General features: G+C 31.4%; 4 protein-coding genes across 11 annotated transcripts; 2 read left to right on the top strand and 2 right to left on the bottom strand.

Moving 5' to 3' along the window:
- The first annotated feature begins 1,153 nt into the window (after window positions 1–1,153).
- Window positions 1,154–5,188, top strand: LOC115236398 (patatin-like phospholipase domain-containing protein 2). The gene is made up of 6 exons (XM_029808821.1): window positions 1,154–2,765; window positions 3,411–3,523; window positions 3,943–4,062; window positions 4,362–4,550; window positions 4,708–4,791; window positions 4,890–5,188. The coding sequence occupies exons 1-6, from the start codon at window positions 2,606–2,608 to the stop codon at window positions 4,962–4,964; spliced, it is 741 nt and encodes a 246-aa protein (XP_029664681.1). The 5' UTR covers window positions 1,154–2,605; the 3' UTR covers window positions 4,965–5,188.
- Window positions 4,642–14,819, bottom strand: LOC115236394 (transcription factor SPT20 homolog). Of its 6 annotated transcripts, none has more exons than XR_003884178.1 (22): window positions 14,463–14,819; window positions 12,573–12,683; window positions 12,270–12,464; window positions 11,995–12,113; window positions 11,313–11,562; window positions 11,033–11,245; window positions 10,621–10,802; window positions 10,292–10,492; window positions 10,036–10,192; window positions 9,880–9,945; window positions 9,359–9,691; window positions 9,014–9,173; window positions 8,697–8,902; window positions 8,264–8,411; window positions 7,831–8,024; window positions 7,612–7,746; window positions 7,245–7,344; window positions 6,807–6,880; window positions 6,421–6,598; window positions 6,133–6,299; window positions 5,646–5,844; window positions 4,642–4,780 (listed from the first exon to the last, which is right to left on the bottom strand). XR_003884178.1 is itself a non-coding variant. In XM_029808808.1 (22 exons), exons 3-22 carry the CDS (start codon window positions 12,618–12,620, stop codon window positions 5,716–5,718), a joined length of 3,255 nt encoding a protein of 1,084 aa, XP_029664668.1. In that variant the 5' UTR covers window positions 12,621–12,683; window positions 13,785–13,855; window positions 14,463–14,818; the 3' UTR covers window positions 5,323–5,715. The 6 variants fall into 6 exon arrangements, 5 of the variants coding, with proteins under 5 accessions (XP_029664668.1, XP_029664671.1, XP_029664667.1 ...); XM_029808808.1 differs by lacking the exon at window positions 4,642–4,780 and adding an exon at window positions 13,785–13,855 and having other exon boundaries at window positions 5,323–5,844; window positions 14,463–14,818; XM_029808811.1 differs by lacking the exon at window positions 4,642–4,780 and having other exon boundaries at window positions 5,323–5,898.
- Window positions 14,820–15,403: 584 nt separating this feature from the next.
- Window positions 15,404–19,468, top strand: LOC115236314. 3 transcript variants are annotated; one of them, XM_029808677.1, is made up of 3 exons: window positions 15,405–15,965; window positions 16,068–16,152; window positions 16,223–19,468. In XM_029808677.1, exon 3 carries the CDS (start codon window positions 16,277–16,279, stop codon window positions 19,013–19,015), a length of 2,739 nt encoding a protein of 912 aa, XP_029664537.1. In that variant the 5' UTR covers window positions 15,405–15,965; window positions 16,068–16,152; window positions 16,223–16,276; the 3' UTR covers window positions 19,016–19,468. The 3 variants fall into 3 exon arrangements, with proteins under 3 accessions (XP_029664538.1, XP_029664537.1, XP_029664535.1); XM_029808678.1 differs by lacking the exon at window positions 16,068–16,152 and having other exon boundaries at window positions 15,404–15,965; XM_029808675.1 differs by having other exon boundaries at window positions 15,405–16,152.
- A 63-nt stretch (window positions 19,469–19,531) lies between these two features.
- LOC115236313 (lipase maturation factor 2-like) lies at window positions 19,532–23,947 on the bottom strand. Its single transcript, XM_029808674.1, has 10 exons — window positions 23,601–23,947; window positions 22,981–23,164; window positions 22,728–22,829; window positions 22,062–22,255; window positions 21,802–21,980; window positions 21,454–21,703; window positions 21,167–21,372; window positions 20,801–21,053; window positions 20,501–20,717; window positions 19,532–20,402 (listed from the first exon to the last, which is right to left on the bottom strand). The coding sequence occupies exons 1-10, from the start codon at window positions 23,692–23,694 to the stop codon at window positions 20,123–20,125; spliced, it is 1,959 nt and encodes a 652-aa protein (XP_029664534.1). The 5' UTR covers window positions 23,695–23,947; the 3' UTR covers window positions 19,532–20,122.
- Between the last annotated feature and the right edge of the window lie 1,556 nt (window positions 23,948–25,503).

Raw genomic sequence — 25,503 nt, 5'->3', positions numbered from 1 at the left:
GCTATCTCAGTGATATTAATCTTTTGTATAGTGCATAAAGAGATTACTTTCAAATTTTTGGATCGTGTTAAAGAAATAATAAATGTATCAAAAACTTGAACTCTGAAATCATGTTTTTGAACTACAAGACTAGCTACTTTTTTCTAAGTAAATATTTGTTTTATCTACAATATATATTCAATATATATTCAACCAGTTCTTAATTTCATTACTCGTTTGAACATGTTTCTTTAGGGAACATGTTTAAACACCATAATTTTTATGTTTATTAAAGATTTTCTTGTTTATTTTGATAAATACTATCATACATCCTTAAAAATCGGCAGTAATTTTTTTTATATATCTTATAATTTGTGACACATATTTTTTTGTTACTATAATTTTGCAGTTGTTCACAAAACTTTTAAATTATGCTGCATCTGGGTTGTGAAGATATCAGAATATAAGATTTAAAACATTTTAGGATACATTTAGAATACATGCATTTATATTTTTGTCATACTCTATCATGATTTTCTTATTAGCATTAATTATTATTAAATTTTTTATTTTATATCTTCCTTATAGCATTCATAATAATTATTATAAAGCAATTTTATAGTTTTCAGAATGATATATATTCCAAATTATAAATTGTTTATAGTCGATCATAGAAAAAAAAAAAATATCTTTTGTGATTACATATAGCTGAATCTGAATGTTAAAGAGTTAGACTTTTTATATTATGTACTGTCGTTATAGAGTATAATTTAGTAACTATTGATCATACATCATACACATCAGTTTAACTTTTAATTGTGATATCTTGTACCAATAATACTTTATGTATGTTTAAATATTAAGAATGTTATGTGATTTATTATTTTACGTTTTGCTTTATATAAGAATATTGGGTAAAAAAAACTTCTCTCTTTTTTTAGAAATAATTTCGTTGAAATAGAAAAAAAATATAAGAAAAAAAGTCGTTGTAAAATGTTTTTTGTTATATTGCTTTTATTTGAATAAAGCATTTTTTCAAAATAAAAAACCTTTATGCAAATAAAGTATTTTGCATAGCAATACCTTTATATTCTTTTTGTGATATAAAATTATCCTAAATGATATGCAAATATATTTTTTTTACCCATTATTACTTTAAATAATATAAAATATAATTTTTCATTTTTTAATTTAATTTTATCTATCATCATAAATAATTTTCTTGTTAATTTACAAAAGATCTAATTGAAGAAATATTAGAAATATTGTAATAAGATGTCGATTCTTTTTACAAATCTTTTTATAAGCTAATATAAAATCTTACATCATTATTGACGATTATTATGAATGGTTACACGCGTATGTAGTATCTTATCTATACATAGAATAAGCAAAATAAATACTAACGAACAAATCAAATATAATTAAATTAATTCTCCTGTTTTGTAACTATAAATATAAAAATATTAGTTAGACTAAGTTGATATTTGGAGGAAATACTTTGTTACTTATTATGAATGATGTGTAAAGGAAACACAAATAATGCTTATTGAAACAGTTGTGATGATATTTTATAAGTATTAATAAAATATTTATTTTTTGGTATTTTTTAAATGTTAGAAACTAGATTTTTACTTAAAAAAGTTGGGATATTTATACATGTATAATTGATAATTGTTACACAATAGCATTGTATTAAAAGAATATGTAATTATAAGTAATTGTCTCGCTGTTATAATTTTGCGCGTCCTTTATGATCTGCTGTGGTAAAAAATTATATTCTATAATATATATTTAACGCGAACATTTTTATAATATTTATAAATAAGTCTGCATAACACGCACGCGAATGAGTCCAAATGTACAAATACATATAAATGTTAAGCACAGTTGGATAATAAGACAATCTTCTGATAAAATTTGAAAAAATACAAATAATGGAATAAATTTTAATATATTAAACAAAATTTGCGAATGTGTTTATGCTGTATATAATTAAGCAAAATAAGATATCGATGTTGTTTTAATCTATTCACGAAGTGAATTAAGAGTAGACTGATCAATTACGAGATGCATTACATAAAACAAATTGGTTTGCGTATATATATATATACATATAAAAGTTATATGCAGAATATTTAAAAAATCTTCCTCTGAAAAGTAATACATTAAAGCGAAAATTCAATTCATAGAAACAATCTTATATGTGAGCAGAGAGTAATATTATGATATTGATGTGTGAAGAATCGTTTACGTTTTTTTTTCAACCATTTCGCAATACTGTTCCCTCTCCGTTCTTCAAAGAGCATCCGGACCTTTATTGCGAATGACTCTTGCTCTCGCACGTTGACAGCACATGATCGGCCGTCGTAGCACATGTATCTCTTGGCATTTCGCATTACTTCGAGCGGACGGATACGCGGAAAAGAAATCAAGAGCATTCTTCAAAGACGTGCTCTTCTCGTACGCGTATGATTCAAAAATCAGACACGTGGGAGTGACAGATCTCGATGATCTTTCCCGCGTTTCTTCGCAAAAATACGAGAGGATCGAGAAGAAAGGAAGAATAGACGACGCGAGGGACAGCATCGCGTTATTATATTAAGACAAAACGACAAAGAGCGACATGAATCTGTCGTTCGCCGGTTGCGGTTTTCTCGGCATCTATCACATCGGCGTGGCCATCGGTTTGAAAAAGTACGCGCCGCATTTACCGCTGAATAAATTAAGTGGCGCGTCCGCGGGTGCTATGGCCGCGTGTTGCTTACTTTGCGATATGCCCCTCGGTAAGTGCCTGATTTTAACAATTTTTGTAAAGTCGTACGACAACTTGTCAAGATAAAATTAATTAAATCGAATATATGCCCATTACTTATACTTTGATATCGTATCTCTTTTTCTTTTTTTATGATACATATTTTTAACGGCACAAGTGAAGTTTTTATATTAGGTCTTTGACCGAAGTTTATCTCCAATCATAAAATTATCGTTTTAAAAAGTTCTAAGCCATTGACACGTTTGGCTTATACCGATAACATACTGATAATTCATATGACATAATATCATACATATATAGTACATGATCATACACACTATTTTATCTTTAGAAAAAAGAAAAATTATTTTGATCGGTTTTAGATACACTGTGATTGCAAGAATTTGCATTTGAATTTACGCGTTTGTTTTTTAACAAAAAATGTCTATCTTAAAAAGAAATGTGTAAAAATATGTAAAAATATCAGTATCACGCGAGATTTTCGTCTATATAAAATAAATCATTTAAATTTTTTTAATTCTTCATGCTTTTTAATAACTAAACATATATAAATGCGTGGATAAAATGCGTAAATATCCTAACAACCTCAATTAATTCCGCTTTAAATGAATTGCACATATATATGATTGTTTCACTCTCTTCTTTCTCATTTTAGAAGAAACTGTAAATGGTGTTTTATACATGGCACATACAGCGCGACAACACGCACTTGGACCACTCAGTCCGTATTTCAATGTGCAAGACATATTATTGGAGAACCTACAGAAGGTTAGTATAACAAAACATGACAATAATATTAAGTTGAATTTCACGGCTGTTTTTCTATATGCCGCTTTTTTTCAGCCTAAGTAATATTTATGTATTCAATACTGTATGCGAAGCAAAATTTTTGAATCAGTTTTGAAATTTTAAATAAATTTTTTATCGGCTATTTATAATACATGCACCTTGATAATTTTATTATTTGTTGTTTATAAACAGCAAATAATATTCGAAAGAAGAAGAGCGAAAACTTTCCAACAAATTAAGAGATAAAAATTGCAAGCGAGAAACCCTGAATATATATATATATATATACTTTTAGGTCATTCTTAGAGTATTATATATCGATAACATACTATTTAAATCAGATTATTGAAATCTCTCACGACAATGCAAAAAGAACGCGATTTTCGTTGTCATTCTAGATTCTACCGGACGACGCTCACATCCGTGTAAATGGCAAACTGCATATCTCATTGACTAGAGTATATGATAGGAAGAACGTGATAGTCTCACAATTCAATTCAAAAGAAGATCTACTACAAGTAAGAAAATTTTTAGCTTTGTATCGCTTATATTATAATTTGCATTGTTCTCTGTAATCAAAAATCAAAATTGATATATTAGATTGATGTAATAAATTCATCATATTAAAATTAAAGTGAAATATTATTATTATAATAGCAAGAGTAAAAAGTAATTCTTATTATTTGAGGGAAATTTTACCAAGGTAGCAAATCGATTTTTTTATATAAACTATAAAAATCTTTTCTCCCAAGGAAGCCGTGTATATAAAAAATTTTTACGCTATTTTATATACTATTAGTATTTCTTTTTTATACAGGCTCTACTAGCCACTTCGTTTGTGCCGTTGTATTCCGGTTTGCTGCCACCACGATTTCACGGTATCAGGTACATGGACGGTGGTTTCAGCGACAATCTTCCTACGTTCGATGAAGATACTATTACTGTATGTCCATTTTGCGGAGAGAGCGATATTTGCCCTAGAGATATCTCGCATCAGCTTTTTCACGTACGTGCTCGTTTCCGCGCGTATTTTTTTGCTAAAGAAGCTCAAAAAAATAATAAAGATATATGTAAAATTAAATTAACGAGCATGCGCCTGTTAAATTAGCTCGTCGATTTTAATTATCGCTCGTCTATATTATTAGTGTATCTCTATTTTGCAGCTCAATGTCTCTAATACGAGCATAGAACTTTCTAAGCAAAATATATATAGGTTCATACAGGTATTCTTTCCGCCTAAAACAGAGGTAAAACAAAAAAATCTTAGTTATACTTTTTACTGATATGATGTAAAAATGTGTGAAATATGCAACAAACATAATATTATATTTTTTTTGAATTGCAGATTCTCTCGAATATATGTAGGCAAGGATGCAACGATGCACTGGAATTTTTGCATCGTAGAAATTTACTAAAATGAGTACTCATATATATATATATATATACTCGTATGTAACTTATTGTTAGATATAAAATAGTATCTGAGCACATTGTGATCGACGTAAAATAGTAATTATAAGGTACAATACTTGAAATATATAAGTAGGTGAGATTCGTAAAATAATATTTTTAATATCTGTTTTGGAAAAAATTTAAAAATGAGATAAATTTTAATACATTAAACAAAATTTGTTGCATATATAATTAAATCAAATAAAACATATCAAACGATATCATTTGCTTTCTTTATTCGTGAGATAAATTAAGGATACGATAACCAATTGAAAGATTTTAATTATGGTATGAAAAGGGATAAAGATGAATAAAAAACTTGGATATTTATTACATTTTTAATATAAAACGAATCGTATCGTATGTATAAGTCATATGTACAATAATTGAAACCTTCCTAAAGCAACGTTTAAGGCGGGATTGACAGAAATAATTTTATTGCACATTGGCGTAATAACATTACGATACTGATCTGGTAAAATATTTTATATATTCTCTCTGTTGGCAAACGTAAATCGTTCGCGAGTAAAATTTCTTTCTAATAAAAGTGGACATAATTCAAGAGAGACACAATTCATCATACATTTCCACATGCGAATATTTATAATCTCAAGTTCGATCTTAATATAATATATAAATGCCTAATTACATTTCTTCTAGGCGGGCTCCAATTATTTCGACGTAACATGATCATAACATTATCATTTATTTGAACATGTTCAGGCGGGATCTTCCCCGGGGGCAGACGTGGAATTTCTCTGAGCTTCAATTTGGGTTCTACTTTGAGAACTTCCCGCCGCGACGGCAACTTTATGCTGCGCAGCTAGACATTGTTGTAATTGCTGAAACTATAACATCAGAATAAATGTTCCTTACCTTTTATGCAGTGATATAGCTGAACCCTTTAAATAAATATAAATGTGCTTATGAAAGTGTTTATTAAATTAATTCTAAATATTGTTCTATATAAATTTTTATGAACTATTATTTTTATAATTTATACATTTTTATAAATAATTAATATAAGTAATATTTCGTCTTTCTTTTTCTCCTTTCTCTAATTTAATAATAAAATTACTACTTCACTTCAAGAGATGTATTCAAAGCCAATCTCTTAATATATAATTTGTACATACTTGTTGTTGTGATAGAGTAGTCACCCCGAGACTTTGCGTTTGCTGGCTGCACTGACCAGTAGAAGTCCTGGCGTGCAAGGATTTTGTCAATAGAGTTTGTTTATTAACAGGTACTACTTGGGAAGAAGGCGTCGTCTGTGACGCCATAAGCACAGGTTTCGTCGCGGCTGTGTATATATGTACAAAATTTATATATAAATATCATTATAATTAATAAACGTGCAAAGTGCTACATGAAAAAATATTGATTACTATTTGCTTTCATAAAATTCGAAATTATAAACTTACTCATTATAGGAGTTAATACTTGTTTGTTACCAGACAATATCAACTGATTCGCTGTTTTGGCAACTGTCACCAGCTGATTCGATAGGACAGCCGATTTAACTTGATTCGATTGTACTTGACGAGTCATATGATTAAATCGCGGCCTTTGAGATCCAATGAGCTGGATTGCTTGTCCTCCCTAATGATATATAACATTAATTATTATAAAATCTTCGGAATACATTTCTCACATAGTTGTATACAATGTTTGACTAGATATATATTTACAAGATGTAATATATGTAGACATGTTTTATTTTTTATAGTTATAATTTTATATTTTGTTATTCTACAATAGTGGGTGCACTCTAAAAGAAACTGCAGCTTTTTAACTGTTAGATTAATACCTGTGCGAGAGTTACTGCATTATTACTCCTTATATTTTGCTGCGACAATCCTTTTACAGATGGTATTATTTGGGCTGAAATGCATATGGCCAATGAAATATTAGATATCATATGATATTGCATATATAACAAAATAAATATATAAATCTTGAAGGCATGTGTGCCTTCAGGATATATGTATCTTATAGAGACATAAAGTAATCTTAAATTTTTAAGATGTGTTAAATTTTCTTATAAACATATCAAATTTTTCTATATCGTATTAAAAAATAATGGAATTGTTTTTATAAAAAATTTTCTATAACTATAAAATTACAAAAAGTTTTGTAAAACAATTTATATTTTTTTAAATATAGATATTTAACACAAAAAATATATAAAAAAAATGAATGCCGATGGAGCAAGTTCAAACAACGATATGTATAAAATATATATTACCAATTGGTAAAGACAAATGAGCAGGATTGGCAGGATTCGCGATCACTACTGTTGGCGTACTCCCAGCAATAGCTGTCGTAACGACAGTGGTAGCCACCATCTGAAATAGCATATGTTGCAATGATACTTAAAGATTATATATATATATATATATATATTACTATCCGTCATCTATGTTTTGTATATCGCAATAATAATCCTTTTGGTACAATACACATGCGCCCAATAGATAGCTAATTAGCATGTGCTAAAATATTTCATGCAGGGTGAGAACTTACATGTATATGTATAAAAAAAATATTCCGCTCATTATCGTTAGTCCACAAAACCGTTTTGCAATTATCTGTATAAGTAAGTCGATACTAACGCTCGAGACCGTCGTGCAGGTATTTGTGGCGGACGATATAGGCAGGGAGACGATAACGGGTGTGACAGTGCCTGCAGAGCTTGGAGACATCGTAAATGACATCGTGATGGGTTGCGGCAAACCCGAAAACGATACCTATCAAAAAACCGATAGTATACGTAGTATATTTCTACTATACATCGGCTTGTATAAAATAATTGGACAGTCGTCCCAAACAACCTGTACGTTTTGCAGGCCGTTGATAGAGTTTGGCAGACTAGTGAGGTTCACGCCTTGTAGATTCACATTAGTCGGCGATGGACTGGTCATCGGACTCGCTGGTTGACTGCTCTGACTGGAAGAAGCAGTGAGCCGTTCGAGCAGTGACGAAGCCGAATTCATCCCAGGTATAGGATTATCCGCCGACGGCGTACCTATTCGAATCGCGTATATTACGTTATTAACAAGACTAAAAAAATATTGATTTATAATAAAGTACTATCTAATTTATATTTAATATTTAAAATATATATTTTTAATAAATATTGGAAATATTATGAACTCAATTTTTAGCATTATGTATAATCAATGTGATTAATGTATACAAATTTCTTATATTGTACTTTTTATTGTTATAGAATCTTTAAAAATCTGTAAATATTGTTTACTGTACCAGCAAGCATAGCCGAAAGTCCCGGCATTGACAAACCAAGGGTAGACGTGGGATCCTGTACTCGCGCGAGTCTCACAGTGGTCGTTTTCAGTGGTTGTTGTTTGCATCCTAGTTGTCCAGTCAAAGCAGAATTCAGACTCACGCGTACCTGAAATTTTTGAGATATTAGCGATATTTATACATTTTATATCAAATTAATTAATAAATAATCCCACACACATACACACACGCGCACACCAATCAGTATAAAAAAAAGGATTAAATATATAAAATAATTATTAATTATATGTGCTTGATTAATATTACAACATAAACATATCCATTTGAATTCTGTGTGTGTGTGTGTGTGTGTGTGTGTGGATGCATATAAGATATAAATAAAATATATATAGCAAGATGATAAGTTATTAATAAATTACATTACTAAACATACTTGACCCGTAGTGCTAGGTACATTGATCACGTTGCCATGACTAAAAACTCTGGATGGGATGGAAGCATTGAGAGAAATCTTTCGGGGTTGAACTTTCTGTTGAGCCAAATTCGCAGGAGTGCTATTTAATAAACTAAGAATCGCGGCATTGCTCGACTTGCTTGAAGCTTGCGCATTGTTGTTCATAGCTGCGGCTGCAGCATTGGCTGCAAGATACATGAAATGTAATGTCAAATTATGAAAAGCACAAGCATTGTGGATAAATTATATGAAGAAAAAACGCGAAAGTAATTTCTGACTGTAATGCAATAGCAAACCTGCGGCTTGTTGCTGAAATTGATGCGCGGAATTCATAAGGGAAGTAACAAGAGCGCTTATAGCCGGATTAGTCGAATGCTTCTTGAACGGCGGCTCATTTTGATTCTGATTGGCAGTTTCACCTATACAGTTCTGCGTTCCTGCTTGTAATTGCGCTTGCTGTAAATTTTAAATAAAAAGCTTAAAAAGATAAAAAGATTACAAAATTAAATAAAAAATTTTCATTAATTCTAATTTTATGTAACATTGTGCAATGTCGCGTATTTGCATTTTTCGTATTATTACATGGATTCAAATTCGATGTCTGTATGTCATGAAATATAGAAAAGCAAATAAAAACTTACCAAGACTGGAACATTAGTGGACGTCGCATTATTAATAGTACCACTCGACTTTTGTTGAAAGACCAGAATACCAGACCCATTACAAGTATTGTCCGCTACTGCCATCGCGGGATTATCAACTTGCACGGAAGTCGATGCATTGGAGCCACCATTGGCCAAAGACTGCCCGGAGCTCAATACGGTAGCATCGTTCTGTGGAATAACTTGTGGCATATTCGCTGAGTCCACGCACGATAGACTATTTTGTACGGAGGTGGTGGCTTCTGTCATAGCCTTCATCGAAGCTACTTGACCAGTCAAAGTATTTAATTGCCCTTGAGCCCGTGACAGAATCTGAAATGGCATGCGTATTTGCTGGAAATTTTTACACGATTGTGAGATAGGGCATTACTCGATTATCGATGAGAGAGTTTTTATATATGTTTATATATTTTTCTGTTTTTATATCATCAATAGAAATATTTAAATAAATTTTATTTTCATCTTAATCATTCATTCTGTATGACATATAGTTTACAAACCTGCTGTGCTATCTGTTGCGATTGAATTTGTTGCAATTGTCGAGCTGTTAATTTCGCATGTTGCGCCTGAAAAGAAAAAGAAATTAAAAAGAAAAGAATATCCAAAATAAAGTAATTGATTAGAAAATATTAAATGGAAAAGAATATGGCACATACCTGTTGATGCGCTCGCTGCATGCCAGGTGTACATGCAATACGAGTCTGTCCTGATATAATATGTTTTATTCTCACATTCTTCCTACCCTCCTCCGTAAATATTTCTTTAAACTGCTGATAATAATGATTAGCCACGGCTCTGGTACCTAAGGTAAACCTAAAAAATAAATTCAGAGTGCCGCAATATTTACACAAATTGTATTAAAAAAAAATACCTAAATAGAAATTTATAAACATTAATATAAAATGCACATACCGGCAAGAAGAACCGTTCTTCTTTCCATCACAATGATTTTTATCCATATAAAGTTCTCCAAGGTACTCGGAAGTAGCGGGTCTTTGAAGGATCGAGAGCTTTATATAATCTTGACTTTCGGCAGGCTCTAATATATACTCTTCTATAACTTGTGGCGTACAGTCTATCGTTTCTTGTGGCCGTTCGTATGCTTTTGCATATCTAATCAAATTTCATTGCTAATTAATTTTGCAGATATTTCACAGTAAAAATGTAAAAAAAGAAAGAAAGAAAAAATATAAACTACAACAAATAATACAAAAAGAAAAGACATGCTTTATCATAAGAACCTTAAAACTTCGATTGCTGAAGATGGTGGAAGCAAAGGAGGACTTGTGAGAAAAGGCGGTGGGCAGGCAGTGTTTGTCGCTAATCCTCTTCTTTTTGCACGGAATTTTTGCATTAAGTCCTGTATTGTTTGTCCTTCTGGCTGAGCCAATTGTTCCAATTTTCTTTTTCGATTAACTGTGACCTAATATCAAGCAATACAATGTTTACTGCTGCTTCATGCAAATTAGATATGGCGCATAGCAAGCAGTGTATAAACGATAATTTCCTCATATAATTGAAATATTATTCCATGTTATTTAATATCCAATAATTATTTTTTCTAACATATTTCTAGATCTTTAATTACGCCAATTTCTTAAAAATATTAATTTATATTAAACTATAAATAAGTTTCAAACTCTAAAGTATTACCTGAGAAAACTTTTTGGCTTGTCGCATGAGTTGATGATCGGTAAGCAATAATTTAGACTGTTTAATTCTTGTACTAGCTAAAGTGGGAATAGGATTCGGATCTAAGCATAAAGGTCCTTGGGTAGCTGCCACTAGATGTGATTCCAACATTAACCGCTCCTCATGGCTCCAATCTCCGTCATTCGTAAGCGTCGACACATCCGAAAGTACGCTCTGAATATATATAAACAGGAATTTTCGAAATTTAACTTAAACCATATATTCAATGGCCAAATCTTACCTGTGTCGTAGGTTTAAGAAGTACATGATGAACTTCGGCTCTGTTGTGAGAATATGATTTTCGATAATCTCGGACTTCAGCGATTATGCAACCATCATAAAATAAATGTGAATAATTGGATTCTAATTGTTCGGCTAACATAGCCGGCAGTTGGCCATTATCTATGCATGAAAGTAGTTCACCCTGTTCGTAACCCATGAGTTGAGTCTCAGCTAATAATGAATTTTTATCATACTGATTCCCCTTATCACTATATCAAGAAAAAAAATCTCAATATTAATGGTCAATTCTATATAAAAATCTAAGGAATTAATTTATATTTTAAAAAAACAGTTACATGTGAAGTGCATTTCTCTGATATAAATATTAGATGTCTTAAACTTGGCCAAATTAAAATTCTCAACATATTATGATTGACACTAACAATACATTAAAATAATTTTGTGGCATAGAAATAGCAATCATACAGCAACATTAAAAAAGCAGTCAGAAAGCCATAAATTTAAATATATTTATAGTATATAATGTAGTTAGTCGTAAACAAATTGTAAAGCTTTTTTTCATAATTTACATATTGTAATAATATCACCACTAACTAAGAAAGAACATCAAACTATATCATAACTGTTTGGCATTTCAGATGTTTTAGAAAGATAATTAACATTAGAAAATGTATGCTCACCTATTTCTTACAGCTAATGAGTATCCTTTATTACCAGCATAGAGATTAACAATTAATGTATGTAAACCTTCTCGTTGCACTAACCGTCCCAAAAGATCGCACTCATTCTCAAGATTGTTCTATATAACATTTAAAATACAACGCATTTTATGTATTGTATATTGTGTTTGCATACAAAAATACGAGTGTAATATAGTTTTTAGAGCGTTTATAGTTTTTTATAAAAAGAATTAAACATTTAATAAAAAAGATGTTTGTGTAAAAAGTGGACATACCAAAACTGAATCTGGGGTTGCATGAGGAACTTTGGAGAGTTCTTCAAAATAGAGTCTGGTGAGTTTGGATTGGATACTATGCCTGGAGTGATTCTGTTCTTTTTTTTGAGAGGGCAACGATTTATTCGATATTAAGGCCAAAGAATCCGGACCTAGTGCATTCTTCCAACATCTGGATACTTGATTAATCATATCCTGTATAAATGAGGCGATGATTAATCATTTAGTAAATGTAAACAATGTAGAATAATAATCTCATCGCTATATATCGATGGATTGCAATTCAAAAACTTTGTCACACACCTGAGCCCGCTGACACGCATCTTCCAAACTACAGGTTGCACCAATCATTGTAATTTCTGATTACTGGTGCCACTTAATGTCATATCTGAGGCGGTAATAATCGTTCATATTCTGAAATGTATCCCACTAGATATATTACTAAATGTATTATTTGCTCACATAAACTGTAATTGGTGTTGAAGATAACATAAACTATGGATAGCATTAAATTATTTGTAATCATAAAGATATGGGAAAAACAATTGATATTTGTTCATTATAAATATATATAATAATAAGAAAAACTTTTTTTAGTTTGTCAATAATCGGTTTTGAAACAAAAAATTGATTACAAATAACTTACAACTTAATTACTTAGTAACAAAAACAAATTTTTCTTTAAAAATTTTTAATATCTAATTTTCAAATAATAAACTATTAACTATTTGATTATTCTAGTATTATAATCTTTAGAAAAAAATAAAATTGTACAATTGTACTTTAATTGAAATTTATTATATCATGTATAACCTTTAAATATAATTATATGTAATTATAATTATATTATTAAATAGTAAAAATAAAAAAAGCTATGTATAACTTTAATATATAAATTTACAGATAATGTAAAATCAGTTCTGTTGTGTACGTGTATCTTCTCTTTCTCTCTCTCTTTTTCTACACTTTTATATTAAAAATGAGAAAGATATAGATTTTTAAAGAAAGAAAAGGAAAAAGATAAAATCTAACATATAAAACTATACAACAGATCTATAGCTTTAAATATATAAAACCTGCATATCTCTCCTTAATCACTTATGTTAAACAAATTTTTTAAATTACAATTTGCAAATCTGTTTTGTATTTTTAAATATATCTTGGATATATTTACCTATCTAATAATAATTACCTATCTAATATCATTCATTTATAAATAACATTTTGGAGCTACTACAAATTTATAAAATATAAATTGGATTACTTGTACATATATGTATCTCAAATTTTTATGTACATACACATAGCATGCCATATAATGAACATGTTTCTTGCAATATTACTAAACCAAATTAAATCAACAAATTCTTCATACATTGCAATTTAGAATATAAATGATAAAAATGATAAAAATGATGACAAAAACTGAAAAAAAAAAAAACTGAATGTAGATCTCTCTACCATCAGAGAATCATAAAAAAAATCCACATGTTTTTACAAGTTAAATCAACTTACCATCACAGTGCATTCTATGTAATGGCTCTTAAACAACACACACATGCTGGATGTTTCATCAACAAATTTTTCTACAAACATCATAAAAACATGAAGAAACCATAGGAGAGAGAAAAGTTTGAAACTGATTTATTACATCTCCAAGAGACAAGGCAATTAATAACAACTACCGATAGACAACTCACACAATTCTACTATCAACACACATTTAAAATGTCATTGTGACAGTCATAGAATCCATTTTCATGCGGTTTTTCGCAAAACTCGAGAAATCCCGCCGTGTTTGATGAGACTAATGATACCCTATGTCATCTCCACGACTGACGCGGGGGGAATATGCATAACATTGGGGAGAAGTGATAAACAGACAAGACCGATCGGAGAACTCTCTATCGCGGAGGATAAGAGGAGACGACGGAGGGAAAACTAACGGGGGAAGGGAGGGGGGGGGAGGGTCTTCCCGGTAGCGTGTAGCGTGCCGTGGCAAGCGAAAACAAACTGCGAGAGCGCAATCGAGCGCGAGAGCGAACGGGGTTAAAGGAGGTTAGGGTCTTGTCAATTCGCGGGAGCGTGCGGTGGTGGTGGCGGTGGCGGCGACGGCGTCGCGGCGCGATGCGGTGCGTCGGAAACGCACGCGGCGCCGTCGCCGCGACCGGAGCCGCGGGCCGCGCGGTTTACCTTTGCTGTGCCGAGGAGGAGAGGGTGCGACAATAAACATCGGATGCGCACGACGGGCACAACACGCACGATCGACCTCAGCTCAATTCGCACGTCATAACCTCACCGTCGCACTCGCTCACGGGGTCGGCGGTCGGGTCGGTCGGCGCGCCGAGTGGCCTCGACGGAGACGTCGTAGAGTTCGCTCGTCTCCTGATCTCGACGCGGTGGGAGACGGCTACGACAGCGGGCGGCTCAACCGTTCACTGTACATTCCGGCATGAGCGATATTTACAAGCGACAAACGTCATCTCGCGCAGCGTAACCTATTATACAAACACCGCACACGATCGCAGACTGGGAGAACCCAACCTCTCCGCGCTACTTGATTACTATAGTCTAGACGACGTAGGGGTGCGTTAAGAAATCTTACGCGTGGGCTGGAGTAGTATCGAGTTGACCAATCAGGATAAAAGGAGCAAAGATTTCTTTGTTCCGATTGGTCAATTCGATACTGCTTGATGCCACGAGTAGAATTTTCGAACGCACCCCAACTGATTCGTGTTTGTAAGTCACCCCCGCATCGGGGTCGGTATGGTCGGTACCTGCTGCCGTCACATGTGCGCTTGGCGTTACGACCGAGTCGATTTATCTTCAGGATCTTCGGTATCACGTCTAAATATTCATGTGTATCATGTGTAACAATCAATTGAAAAATAATATAAAAATTAAAATCTTTTTATTATGTTATCCTCGTCCTGTAGGATAGAGGAACATTTTCGGGACTTCAGACATTTTTTATTCGATAGTCAATTTGCATGGCATATGTGATTGCTTTTGACAGTTGCTAATAAATTTTCTTCTTTTTTTTTTTTAAAAAATTTTTTTTTTTTTTTTTTTTTTTTTTTTTTTTTTTTGAGTTATAAAACGCACTAATAATATATTAAATACTGTATTAAGAAAACCAGACATATACAATTATAACTAATATTAAACATATAGGAAAAGAATTTAACTTTACGAAGAGACTGGAACAAATAAATTTCTTACAAATATATGATATTATTGGTATAATAATTTAATTTCAGTGATGCGACAGAAATTAATAGACTTGACAATTATCATCTATTAATATTATCTGTTCTTTTCTCGTCTAATGATACCCATTGCGATAAAGTATAGTATGTACGCGACTGAAAAATAACGGCATCTGTTATATAAGGAAACTACTGCATTTCGATGATATTCACTGCCAGTACTGAAAATCTATAGTTTACGTCACGTACACTATAGATTTTCAGTACTGGCAGTGAATATTGGAACGCAGCCTGCATATGCGCGGGATATATCTTTCGATTTATTCCTCCGTCCGACAGTTTCAACAACACGTGTCTTTATTCTTTTTATGTCAAAACTCGAAAAAGAAAGAACGGATGAATATTACACAAAGGGATGGATAATCATTTAAATAATCAGAAGAAGAAGAAGAGACGTACGATTCCTGATTTCACGCTATTTTTGATTGTATGTATGCTAAACACGAGAATGAAATGAACAAAATCGATCGTGCAATTTCGTTTGACAATGATATTGACACATTGTCCGGTATTGCGTGATTTTAATTAGGTGACATTGTATTATATGAGAGAACTTTCTTTGGATTCCAATGCTGTTTTGACTCGAGGATAAATCGCACGTCCGATTGCTATCGGTACGTAAGTTTGTCTTTTGTTCATTGAACGCGATTAAACGCTTTACTCTACTTTGTTCTATTTTGTCAGATGCAGAGATACCAGACATATTAAAAAGAACGTGCGAAGAAATCTCTGTTCATCATGAGCGAATCCGACGATTCTGACATTCAAGCTGATATTCAAGCTCTGACCGAAGCTTTGTCTTTGCCTACAACCAGCGACCCACAACAACAGTTAATTTCTAGTAATTCGCGATCTGATAGCACTCCCTCGATAGATTTTGATGGGAGCGACGATGAATGTTTTAACTATATCTATGAAAATCAGGACAATGAGTCTCTGAACGTTTACGAGATGAATGAAAAATTGATCACAGGCCTGATGATAGCCAAGAAAAAATTGATTGTTTTGTTACAAGAGTGTGAGAGGAAGATAAAGGAAGTGGAAGAAAAAATGAGTTCCAGTGAAAGGTCGAGTTTACGTATTCCTAGTAGAATTGCAATCACCAATGCTGGCATGCCATATTTTAAGGATAAGAATCATTTTAGAGCACCCAAGAACTGTGACATGAAGCTGAAGGAACAACGCGGTGAGTTATTTCTGTCGTCTCTTAGAAAACCGAGTCGTTGGACGGGAAGAGACAGGGAAATACTTTTAAAGGCCATAGAAAATGAGGCTATTGAATCGGTACTGTCTAAAGGATTTAATGATGATAAACAGTCTGATGAAGAGACATTGAACAATCAAGCTAAAAATATGGCATTACTGCTGCCTAGAAATTTTAAAGAAATGGTGGGAGCGGTCGGCAAGAGAGAGTTTGATTGGCATAAGATTTCCAGAATAGATTTTGACGATAAGCATTCACCGGGTGAATGCCAAGCCATGTGGAATGTCTATTTGCATCCCGACTTCAACAAGAGCGAGTGGACAAATGCAGAGGATAAGAAACTGTTGCAATATGCCAAAGAATGTAAATATCAAGATTGGGACACCATTACACAGTTGTTAGAAACAAATCGTAGTGCTTATCAATGTTTCATCAGGTATAATACCATTAAGAAGATGCCATCCTTGGGACATGCTTGGACTAAGGAGGAAGATGAATGTCTCGCGAATATCATAAACCAACTCCAGATCGGAGATTACATTCCTTGGTCCGAAGTTGCTAATCATATGCGGCATAGAACCAAGCAGCAGGTTTACACACGGTGGATGTACAGGACAGCGCCGCATTTAAGGAAAGGCAGGTTCACTTATTTGGAAACAAAAACTCTCATGGATGCGGTAGAAAAATATGGCATGGACTTCTGTAAGATCTCAAATGTTGTGATGCCATATCGAACTTCTACACAACTCAATGAACGCTATCATACAGTAATGAAAAACATGAACAACGACAAAACATGGACAATCGACGATGACGAGAGACTGCTTCAACTACATAAAAACTATAATAACGATTGGTCCAAGATAGCCATGAATTTTTCCAACAAATCAAGAACAGAATTGAGACAACGATTTACCGCGATACAAAAATACATAAAGAAAAATATCTCTGTTCAAGATATTCCTAGACAATCTAAGAATGGTAAACAGGTTTCAATGTATAAGCAATTATCTAAGAATACATTGGAACAATGTAATAAAACCGCATCGATTGATGATATTCAGCTAAGATTGTATGAAATTCTTAGTTTACCTCCTTTAGAAATTATCAATTCTCAAAAATCTTACGATTCAGAACAGCTCGCGTACGATACTAGAAGATTGTATGATACATTGAACTTATTAAACGTCAATTTTGATTTTTCAAGTAGTTCTGTAAATTTTGTGCATCTAAATAAAAAGGAGAAACTACTTTTGGCTTCTCTAAAAGAATACATAAATGTAAGAAATAATGGAATACAAAATCATGAGCGAATAGAAAAGTTCAGAATGCAAATGTTTGGTCGTATCGAAAAAGTTAGCGAAAGTTCTTTCATACCGCCATTACCATTTGATGGATACATAAGAACAAAGAAGATAAAGAGAAAAGATCAATCGATAGATTGCGAGCTAAATGTCAATGAAAAATTTCTTATCGATGTGCCTACAGAATTCTCTACAACTTTCTATATAGATTTCATTAATCATGAGGAAGAAATTCAATTTTACAAATTTAGTCAATTGTTACTAAGTGATTATTACGAATGTGATGAGCGACATATAAATTTATACAAATTATTAGAATGTAATCTCTCTTTTGATAAAGCGAGCACTTCACCAGAATATCATAATAGTACGGATGTGGATTTGAAGTTAACAAACTACAAGCAAAGAAAATGCTCGAATAAATTGCAAATACCTATAAGCACTGAATATACTAACGATGAATATGAAGAAAAGCTATTCACTATGTCGAATATAATTATGCCGAATCGAGCAACTTTATTAGGTTTCAAGAATTTGCTTCTTTGGAAATTGTTGTATGAATGTCAAAATAAATCTGAACATTGCGAATTATTATTCAAAAGTGAACAACAAGAAACGGAACAAACAACAACAAACTGTCCTATACAAACGGAAAGCGCCGAATATCAATTGCTGCAAATTCGTTTGCTGCAATTATTTAAACTTCCCATAGGTTTATCAAACTCCATATTGGAACTATCTGGACCAGCACCTATATTTTTGACAAAAAAGGATGAGAATCAGAAAACCGTTTCGAAAAAGAGAAAATTTAAAGATGTGAATTCTGGAGAATTGAATAAAGAAATAAATAACTATAACTCTCTTTCCAATAGCAGTTCTAAGTTTGACTCCAATATTGAAACTGCGGATCTTCCCATAGTACGTAATTGCAAGGTAGTTTGTAAAAAATATAAAATTATCGCAAAATAATATTTGATTCTTGATATCATTAAATTAATCAAAGATAAAGGAAGTAAGTTAAAGGAAGCACATTTTTTCACAAATATGTTATATTCTCCTTTTCCGTATTAAAGTAAACTGATGTAAGATAAACTTATTTATTACAAAAGAAAAAAAAATATATGTATATATATATATATATATATATACATATACACATTACAAATATATATGTGCACTTTTACTACGATTATAGAATATAAAATTAAAACTATAAATTTTGGGAAAATGACAGCTATAAATTTTAGGAAAATGACAGCTATAAAATTTAATGGCCATAAGAGAGTGGCACTAACTAAATTTAGTTTTATGTAATTTATTTACCACCTGTGTAATTAATATCAAGAAAAAGATACAACTTCCTTTTTCATAAAACAATATTAGAAAAATGCGATAGCAATAACCTAGGTAAAAAAATATATTCTACATACATATATCAAAGTATGTTCTTTTTTATTTTTATGATAATAAACAATTCCTTTTTTATTTTATTATAAATGCTATTATATTACCGTTTTTAAAACTAGCAAAATTAATAATAAGCGATGCTATATATAATAACACTTATACAACTTCGAGTATTACATATTGTTTATAATCACCAACTTAAGCACACGAAATAATAAAATAGATTATTTTAGACAAGTATAAACAAGAGACACGATAAAATACACTTTGAACATATCGTCCGTTAGATGTCAAAAATGTTAATTTATATGAAACAATATGCGTTTTTTTTCCTCTATTAATATATTTATATATTAAGATATTTTAGAGCGAAGATTTATTGAAAATGCGCATCATACGCGTCATCGTACATGATACATTATTATACACGATAATGATTAATATTGTCTGACAGAGATCTAATATATAGAAAGAAGAAATGTAAATGTATATTTTACATGCAAAAAGTACCTGTGTGTGTAAGCTATGCTATATGCAAGTACATAATCTTCATTTAGTTAGTACATATATATATATATATATATTTTACAATTTGCATGCTTCATTTTAATACCGGTATCTCTTAATTTTTGTAATGTCTCAAGTTTTATAAGGATTATCTTTCAATATTTATTTCTTTTTTGACACCGAACTACTATAACTTGTTACAATAACTGTACATCCACTTGTAAAGACACCCCATAAAAATAAACTCGCTTCTATCTTACCGACTAAAGATCTCAAATTGTCCAGAATAAATTTAAATGGTTCATTTACGATTTTAAAATCAGGCTTGTCTTGAATAACCTTCATTTTTTTCACATAGTCGATAAATGGTGGATGATCCCGGCTAAATATCGGAAAATATTCCCCCTCTTTCTCTCTGATCCACCAAGCATTAGTATTTGTTCTATATGCAGGAACATTATTGATAAAATATATATTACTCTGATTCGTGTAAATTAAATTATATACATATTTATCTTGCAAAATATTATATGTACTTACGTTTGGCTCCATGGTGTATAATGATAATAATAGAGACTAGCTCTGATATATTTCGGCGGTCTATCTCGGAATGGACTTTCGACGGTATTTATTAAAGCCAGTACCTCAGGCTGCCCAGTCAATAAACGATAAGTTAGCGACATTAACCATGGATTCTGTTTATATGTACCTAATGCAGCAAACCACATTTGCCAATCGAGACGAGGTTGATGAGGTGCTATAAGAAAAAAGTTAGCTTATTGATAAGTAGCTCCGAAATAACACATTTTATATCAAACATTGAATAAATAAACATCTTACCAACAAATGGCAACGAGTTGTTAACGTTTCCTGGCTTATATAAAAATTCATATTCCTTCCAAGGTCCATCAATACTGTCACTCCCTTCTATTATAACTTCTGGTCTACCTTCGACTCCTGTCATACGACGAAATAACCCATAGCTGTTCACTAAATGAAGATGATCCACCTTTGCATGCATCTGTTTCAATTGAACAGATATCGTCGAATTTTTCGATAAAATTGTAGAAGTATGCAAAGTGGAATATGGTACCTGTGAGCATTTTATGCCTTACACTTTATATATATGCATGACACATTATGTGTTTTGTTAAAGGATTAATAATTAAAAATAATAAATAAATCAGAATTGTCTGTTGTACTTACAAGGCTTATAGCAAAAATCAAACACACTGCTATGGTGTAGAAAATTGTAACTATTGTTGTTGTAATTTTATTACGCGTCCCTTTTGTAGTCATAGCAGAATTAGCTACAGAGTCCACTGCCGTTAATCCGAGAGATGCTATACCGACGCATATAGAAAACGATACTACGCGAGAAAGAACATAATCAAATTGTTCTTTTGTAAATGCTACAAAAAAAAACAATCATGATCAATATAAATATACATTAGATTAAATTGTTATTGATTGTTGTCAATAAAATAAAATACCAATATCAGATTGAATGGTCCAATTGTCTGTTATCCTAAGATTATAATAAATATATGTTCCATATATAACTCCTCCATAAACCAATACGCTTATTAATGTCGAGAGATAATTTATAATACTTGACTTATCATTCTTAGATTTTCGTTTGTAAAAAAATTGATCGTCCAGTAAGGATATGCATAAACAAATCGTTAGGAAGTTGAAGAAATTGTAGTTTCCAGTGGCAATTATACAGACTTGCAACAATACCTGGAATATTAAAGGAATATCATAATGATAATTAATGATAATTAATCTATAAGTTATAGATATTCTAGCTTATTATAGATGTATCATAGCTAACATACCTGTAAATAAAATGCTATTATTCTCACTTTTCTATTCAGGACAAAAAATAAGAGCGGTATGGCAAGCTCAATAATGTTTGTAAGAACAGTGCTTAATCGAAGAAACCATGTTGGCAAGTGATGTACATACCATGCCAGAGGAGTAGGTATACATTGAGATTCAAAGTGGACATTTAGAGCTATAAAATACAGTGAAATATTTCATAAATAAAATGTATAATATTATTTTTATATATTGGATTTTACAAAAATTATTTTACCATCTAATTTCCACCATAATGGACATTCTGAGGTAAGTTTTACTACTCCACTAGCAAACATCAAACGGAAAAGTAACCAACGCACAGTCCAGAATGTCACAGCATCGCTCGGAGTGCTTGGTTTTCCACGATGAGAATACCAAAATGGTGCTACAAGTATACATAGAAATCCGACCTCCAATAATAAAATATCCCTGCATAAATTAAAAAAACACATATATTCCATTAAATTATTAAATAATTGAATCATTAATAGTTAAATAAATAAATTATATGTAAATGTTATAAAATATATTAATACATATTTTGCATTATACATATTTCGCTTATATATATTTTTTAATTATATTTTACATATAGATTTCGAATGTATAAAGTTTAATTTCATTATGTAGAAAATTATAACAGTTGATAGTATTCATTGAATTAATAGAAATATAATCCTTGTCATTGAAAGATAAATGTTACATATTATTCTATACAACGTAAGTTAAGTACCTAAACTTACATAACAATGTATATATAAAGTATTGTAAGTGAACCAACAGAATAATCCAATAGAACACATTTTAGAAAAAATATTAGAGTTTGCAATATTAGGAATCTGATAATTCTCTAGATGATAGTGAAAAATACATTATATAGTTAAAATATTACAAAACTCACCATTGAAACCACATAAATGTTTGACCAATCTGATACAAAGAATAATATAAGGTCCATAGTCCTGCAAATATTGGCGCAATACAAAATTTTTGCGAGACAAATCTGCAATATAATTTTAAGCATTAACAAGATGTATATATAACTTTAATATAATTGAATTTGTTGATTATATTATATTTTATATTATGTTTTCTATGCAGAGAAAATTATTTTTTTAGTGTTAATCTTGCAGTTTTTTAATGTAATAACATACCCTGCAAAGGAGAGAATAATTCCAAAAAGAGATAATACATCCAGCATGTACTCTACGTTTAAACCTAGATACGGTGCAAACCATAAGAATGTCGGTTTCTGCTTCAGTTTATTAAATAGTGTTGCACGTGTTTTCAGATCCAGCTGCGTTCTGGCTGGTAAGATTCCATTATCGCCATACAATCCTATTTTATATTATTAATTAATAACGCTATAATATTACATCTCAACTTTTCTAAAAGTAAATTTACATATATACTCTGCAATAGAATTTATACATGATCTAGAATTTGATTCATAATCTAAATATAAAATACATCGTCCGGCGAAAAAAAAAAAAACGTAATCTTTAACTATTAGATAATAAGCAAAATCTTTTATTTACAATATTCCAAAATGCCACACATAAGCGTCGTTGAAATCAACATTTATAAGCAGTTTTCTTGTTTTTTTCTTTTTTACGTGGCAAATAGCAAATATACATTCTTTGAATTAACATATTTCGCGAATAACAAGAAAGAAAAAAATTCCATGCGATCAAGAAAACATGAGAGAAAAAATAAACACATAACACAAAGTCAAGATATTGGAGGATACCTTAAAGACAATATAAATACCTACCCGGAATCTGTATGTAAAAGCTGAGGAATGCGAACAGATATATAATGCAGATTCCACGCAGGAATAAATTACGAGTGTAGCGTACTTGTGCCATAATCGGTATTGGATTCCGTTTTATGTTAGAAAGTTGATATTTAACCGCAATAAAGCGCGACTAACTACCGGCGATCAGTGATAAATGCGACAAACACACACACAAGCACACATATATACATATCGAACTCGGCGATCTTCGACGTACTTACTACATACATACATACATATACATAGCGATAACGGGAAACGGGATATATATACGTAAACACAGCGAGAGAGTGGGTTCGTCGGAATTTACCGAACCGCCTTTTTAACCTAACGAATAGTTTTCATGGATTACAAATGTCATGCGAGAACAGATGATCGGTTACGATTATTGGCTGTCAAACGAAAAATGCATCGAAACTACATTGATTATAGGCTGCGGTCGGGAAGACGCTAGAAATGCTTCGAAGCATTGCATTAACCAATCAGAATAAATAAATCTTTACTCTTTTTGTCCTGATTGGTCAATCAAACGCTTCGAAGCATTTCTAGTGTCTTACCGAATGCAGCCATAATCACGTGTGTAACTAGAGAAAAGCTTGAGAGGGGCCACGCCGCCGTTTTTCGTGAGACCGTTTTCCTAACTGCTATAGTGGCGCTAACTGAATCCATTTTAGAGCCGGCGGAACTACATGGCCAAACCACTTTTTGATGCCATGATAAAACGATCGATTGGTGCATATCCGTGCTAAACACATTGTGGATCAAAAATGCGGAGAAATGTTATGGATTTATTAATGTTTCATTAGTTGCGCGTGATGTTTTATCATTCTACTACAGCGATAATAAATTATAATTGAAGTATTTTTATGTATATGCGCATGTAAAATGAAATAAATTTTCTTAAATAAATTTTTAAAATAATTTTTTTCTGGATGCCCTTTGGACGTCCTAAGGACATCCTTGTGCTGTCTGGGAATTTTTTAATATAACATCTAGAAGATATTTGCAATAAATTATAGACAAATTTATATAAGCATAATTAAAAATCTTTTCCTATATTTTTAACCGTGCTCTATTGTTTGTAGTTTTAATTGTTGATAGCGTTAATTAATTTTTTCACATTTATATGATCGCCGGTGATACTATCAGTTGTCAGATTTTCGCAAAATGTCATAAAATGTCAAAAAATCGCGATATCTTGTGCAATATTGTTTATTTAGCGTATAAAATATTAAGAGTGTTTTTTCTATCTTGTAGAATTTCATTCGGAATTTTAATTAAAAGGCCGGAAATGCGAAAATAATACTTTTCTCAGGACATTTAGATATGTATTTATACAACGTTAATATTTTTCAAGAAAATTTATTACAATTTCTTAGTAAACTATATCCACCTGGCACATTTTTCCTTTGTTAATCGGTATCAATAATTATAAAATCTCAATTTGAAAGACTGTAACAACTCCTTAAACTTTCTTAAAAAATCGTAGGCTAGGAAAATATCGTAATTAAATATTACATAAGGGCTAAATCGGAAATCCGATTCGATTCTTAATATTTGATTATTAAGGTGTTTTACAATAATTCCAGAATAATAATTGATTAAATTTAAACATTAATATGAGAGGGGGGGGAGGGAGGGGAAAGAGAGATATAAGAAAAGTTACAAACGCGAAGACCAAACACAAATTAAGTTCAAATACAATTAATTAATATTTTTGCAGATCTATTCTGTATCAAGCAAAGAATCCAAAATAATTGATTTTGAGAAACTAATTATTACGCGCAACCAAATTTTTTATTTTTTTTAAATAGATTTTTTAAATGGATATTTAATATGATAAATATTTGATAATTACCAAAAAAAGTTTTTTCTTGGA

This window comes from Formica exsecta, unplaced genomic scaffold, assembly GCF_003651465.1.
Source record: "Formica exsecta isolate Colony F162 unplaced genomic scaffold, ASM365146v1 scaffold247, whole genome shotgun sequence".
NCBI lineage: Eukaryota > Metazoa > Arthropoda > Insecta > Hymenoptera > Formicidae > Formica > Formica exsecta.
The sequence above is the reverse complement of the archived record's forward strand: the minus strand, read 5'-3'. Positions and strand labels throughout refer to the sequence as shown.

Bases quoted from the DNA above. Each gene is read 5' to 3' on its own strand.
- LOC115236398 (XM_029808821.1), top strand. From the start codon at position 2,606: ATGAATCTGTCGTTCGCCGGTTGCGGTTTTCTCGGCATCTATCACATC. The intron at 4,063-4,361 runs GTAAGAAAATTT...TTTTTTATACAG, and splicing joins CAAAAGAAGATCTACTACAA to GCTCTACTAGCCACTTCGTT. The intron at 4,551-4,707 runs GTACGTGCTCGT...TCTATTTTGCAG, and splicing joins TCTCGCATCAGCTTTTTCAC to CTCAATGTCTCTAATACGAG.
- LOC115236394 (XM_029808808.1), bottom strand. From the start codon at position 12,620: ATGATTGGTGCAACCTGTAGTTTGGAAGATGCGTGTCAGCGGGCTCAG. The intron at 9,174-9,358 runs GTAAGTTTTTAT...TAAAATTTACAG, and splicing joins CCACTAATGTTCCAGTCTTG to CAAGCGCAATTACAAGCAGG. The intron at 6,599-6,806 runs GTATTAATCTAA...ATATATCATTAG, and splicing joins ATGCAGTAACTCTCGCACAG to GGAGGACAAGCAATCCAGCT.
- LOC115236314 (XM_029808678.1), top strand. From the start codon at position 16,277: ATGAGCGAATCCGACGATTCTGACATTCAAGCTGATATTCAAGCTCTG.
- LOC115236313 (XM_029808674.1), bottom strand. From the start codon at position 23,694: ATGGCACAAGTACGCTACACTCGTAATTTATTCCTGCGTGGAATCTGC. The intron at 23,165-23,600 runs GTAGGTATTTAT...AATATAAAATAG, and splicing joins CTTTTACATACAGATTCCGG to GATTGTATGGCGATAATGGA. The intron at 21,054-21,166 runs GTAAGTACAACA...AAATGCTCACAG, and splicing joins TGATTTTTGCTATAAGCCTT to GTACCATATTCCACTTTGCA.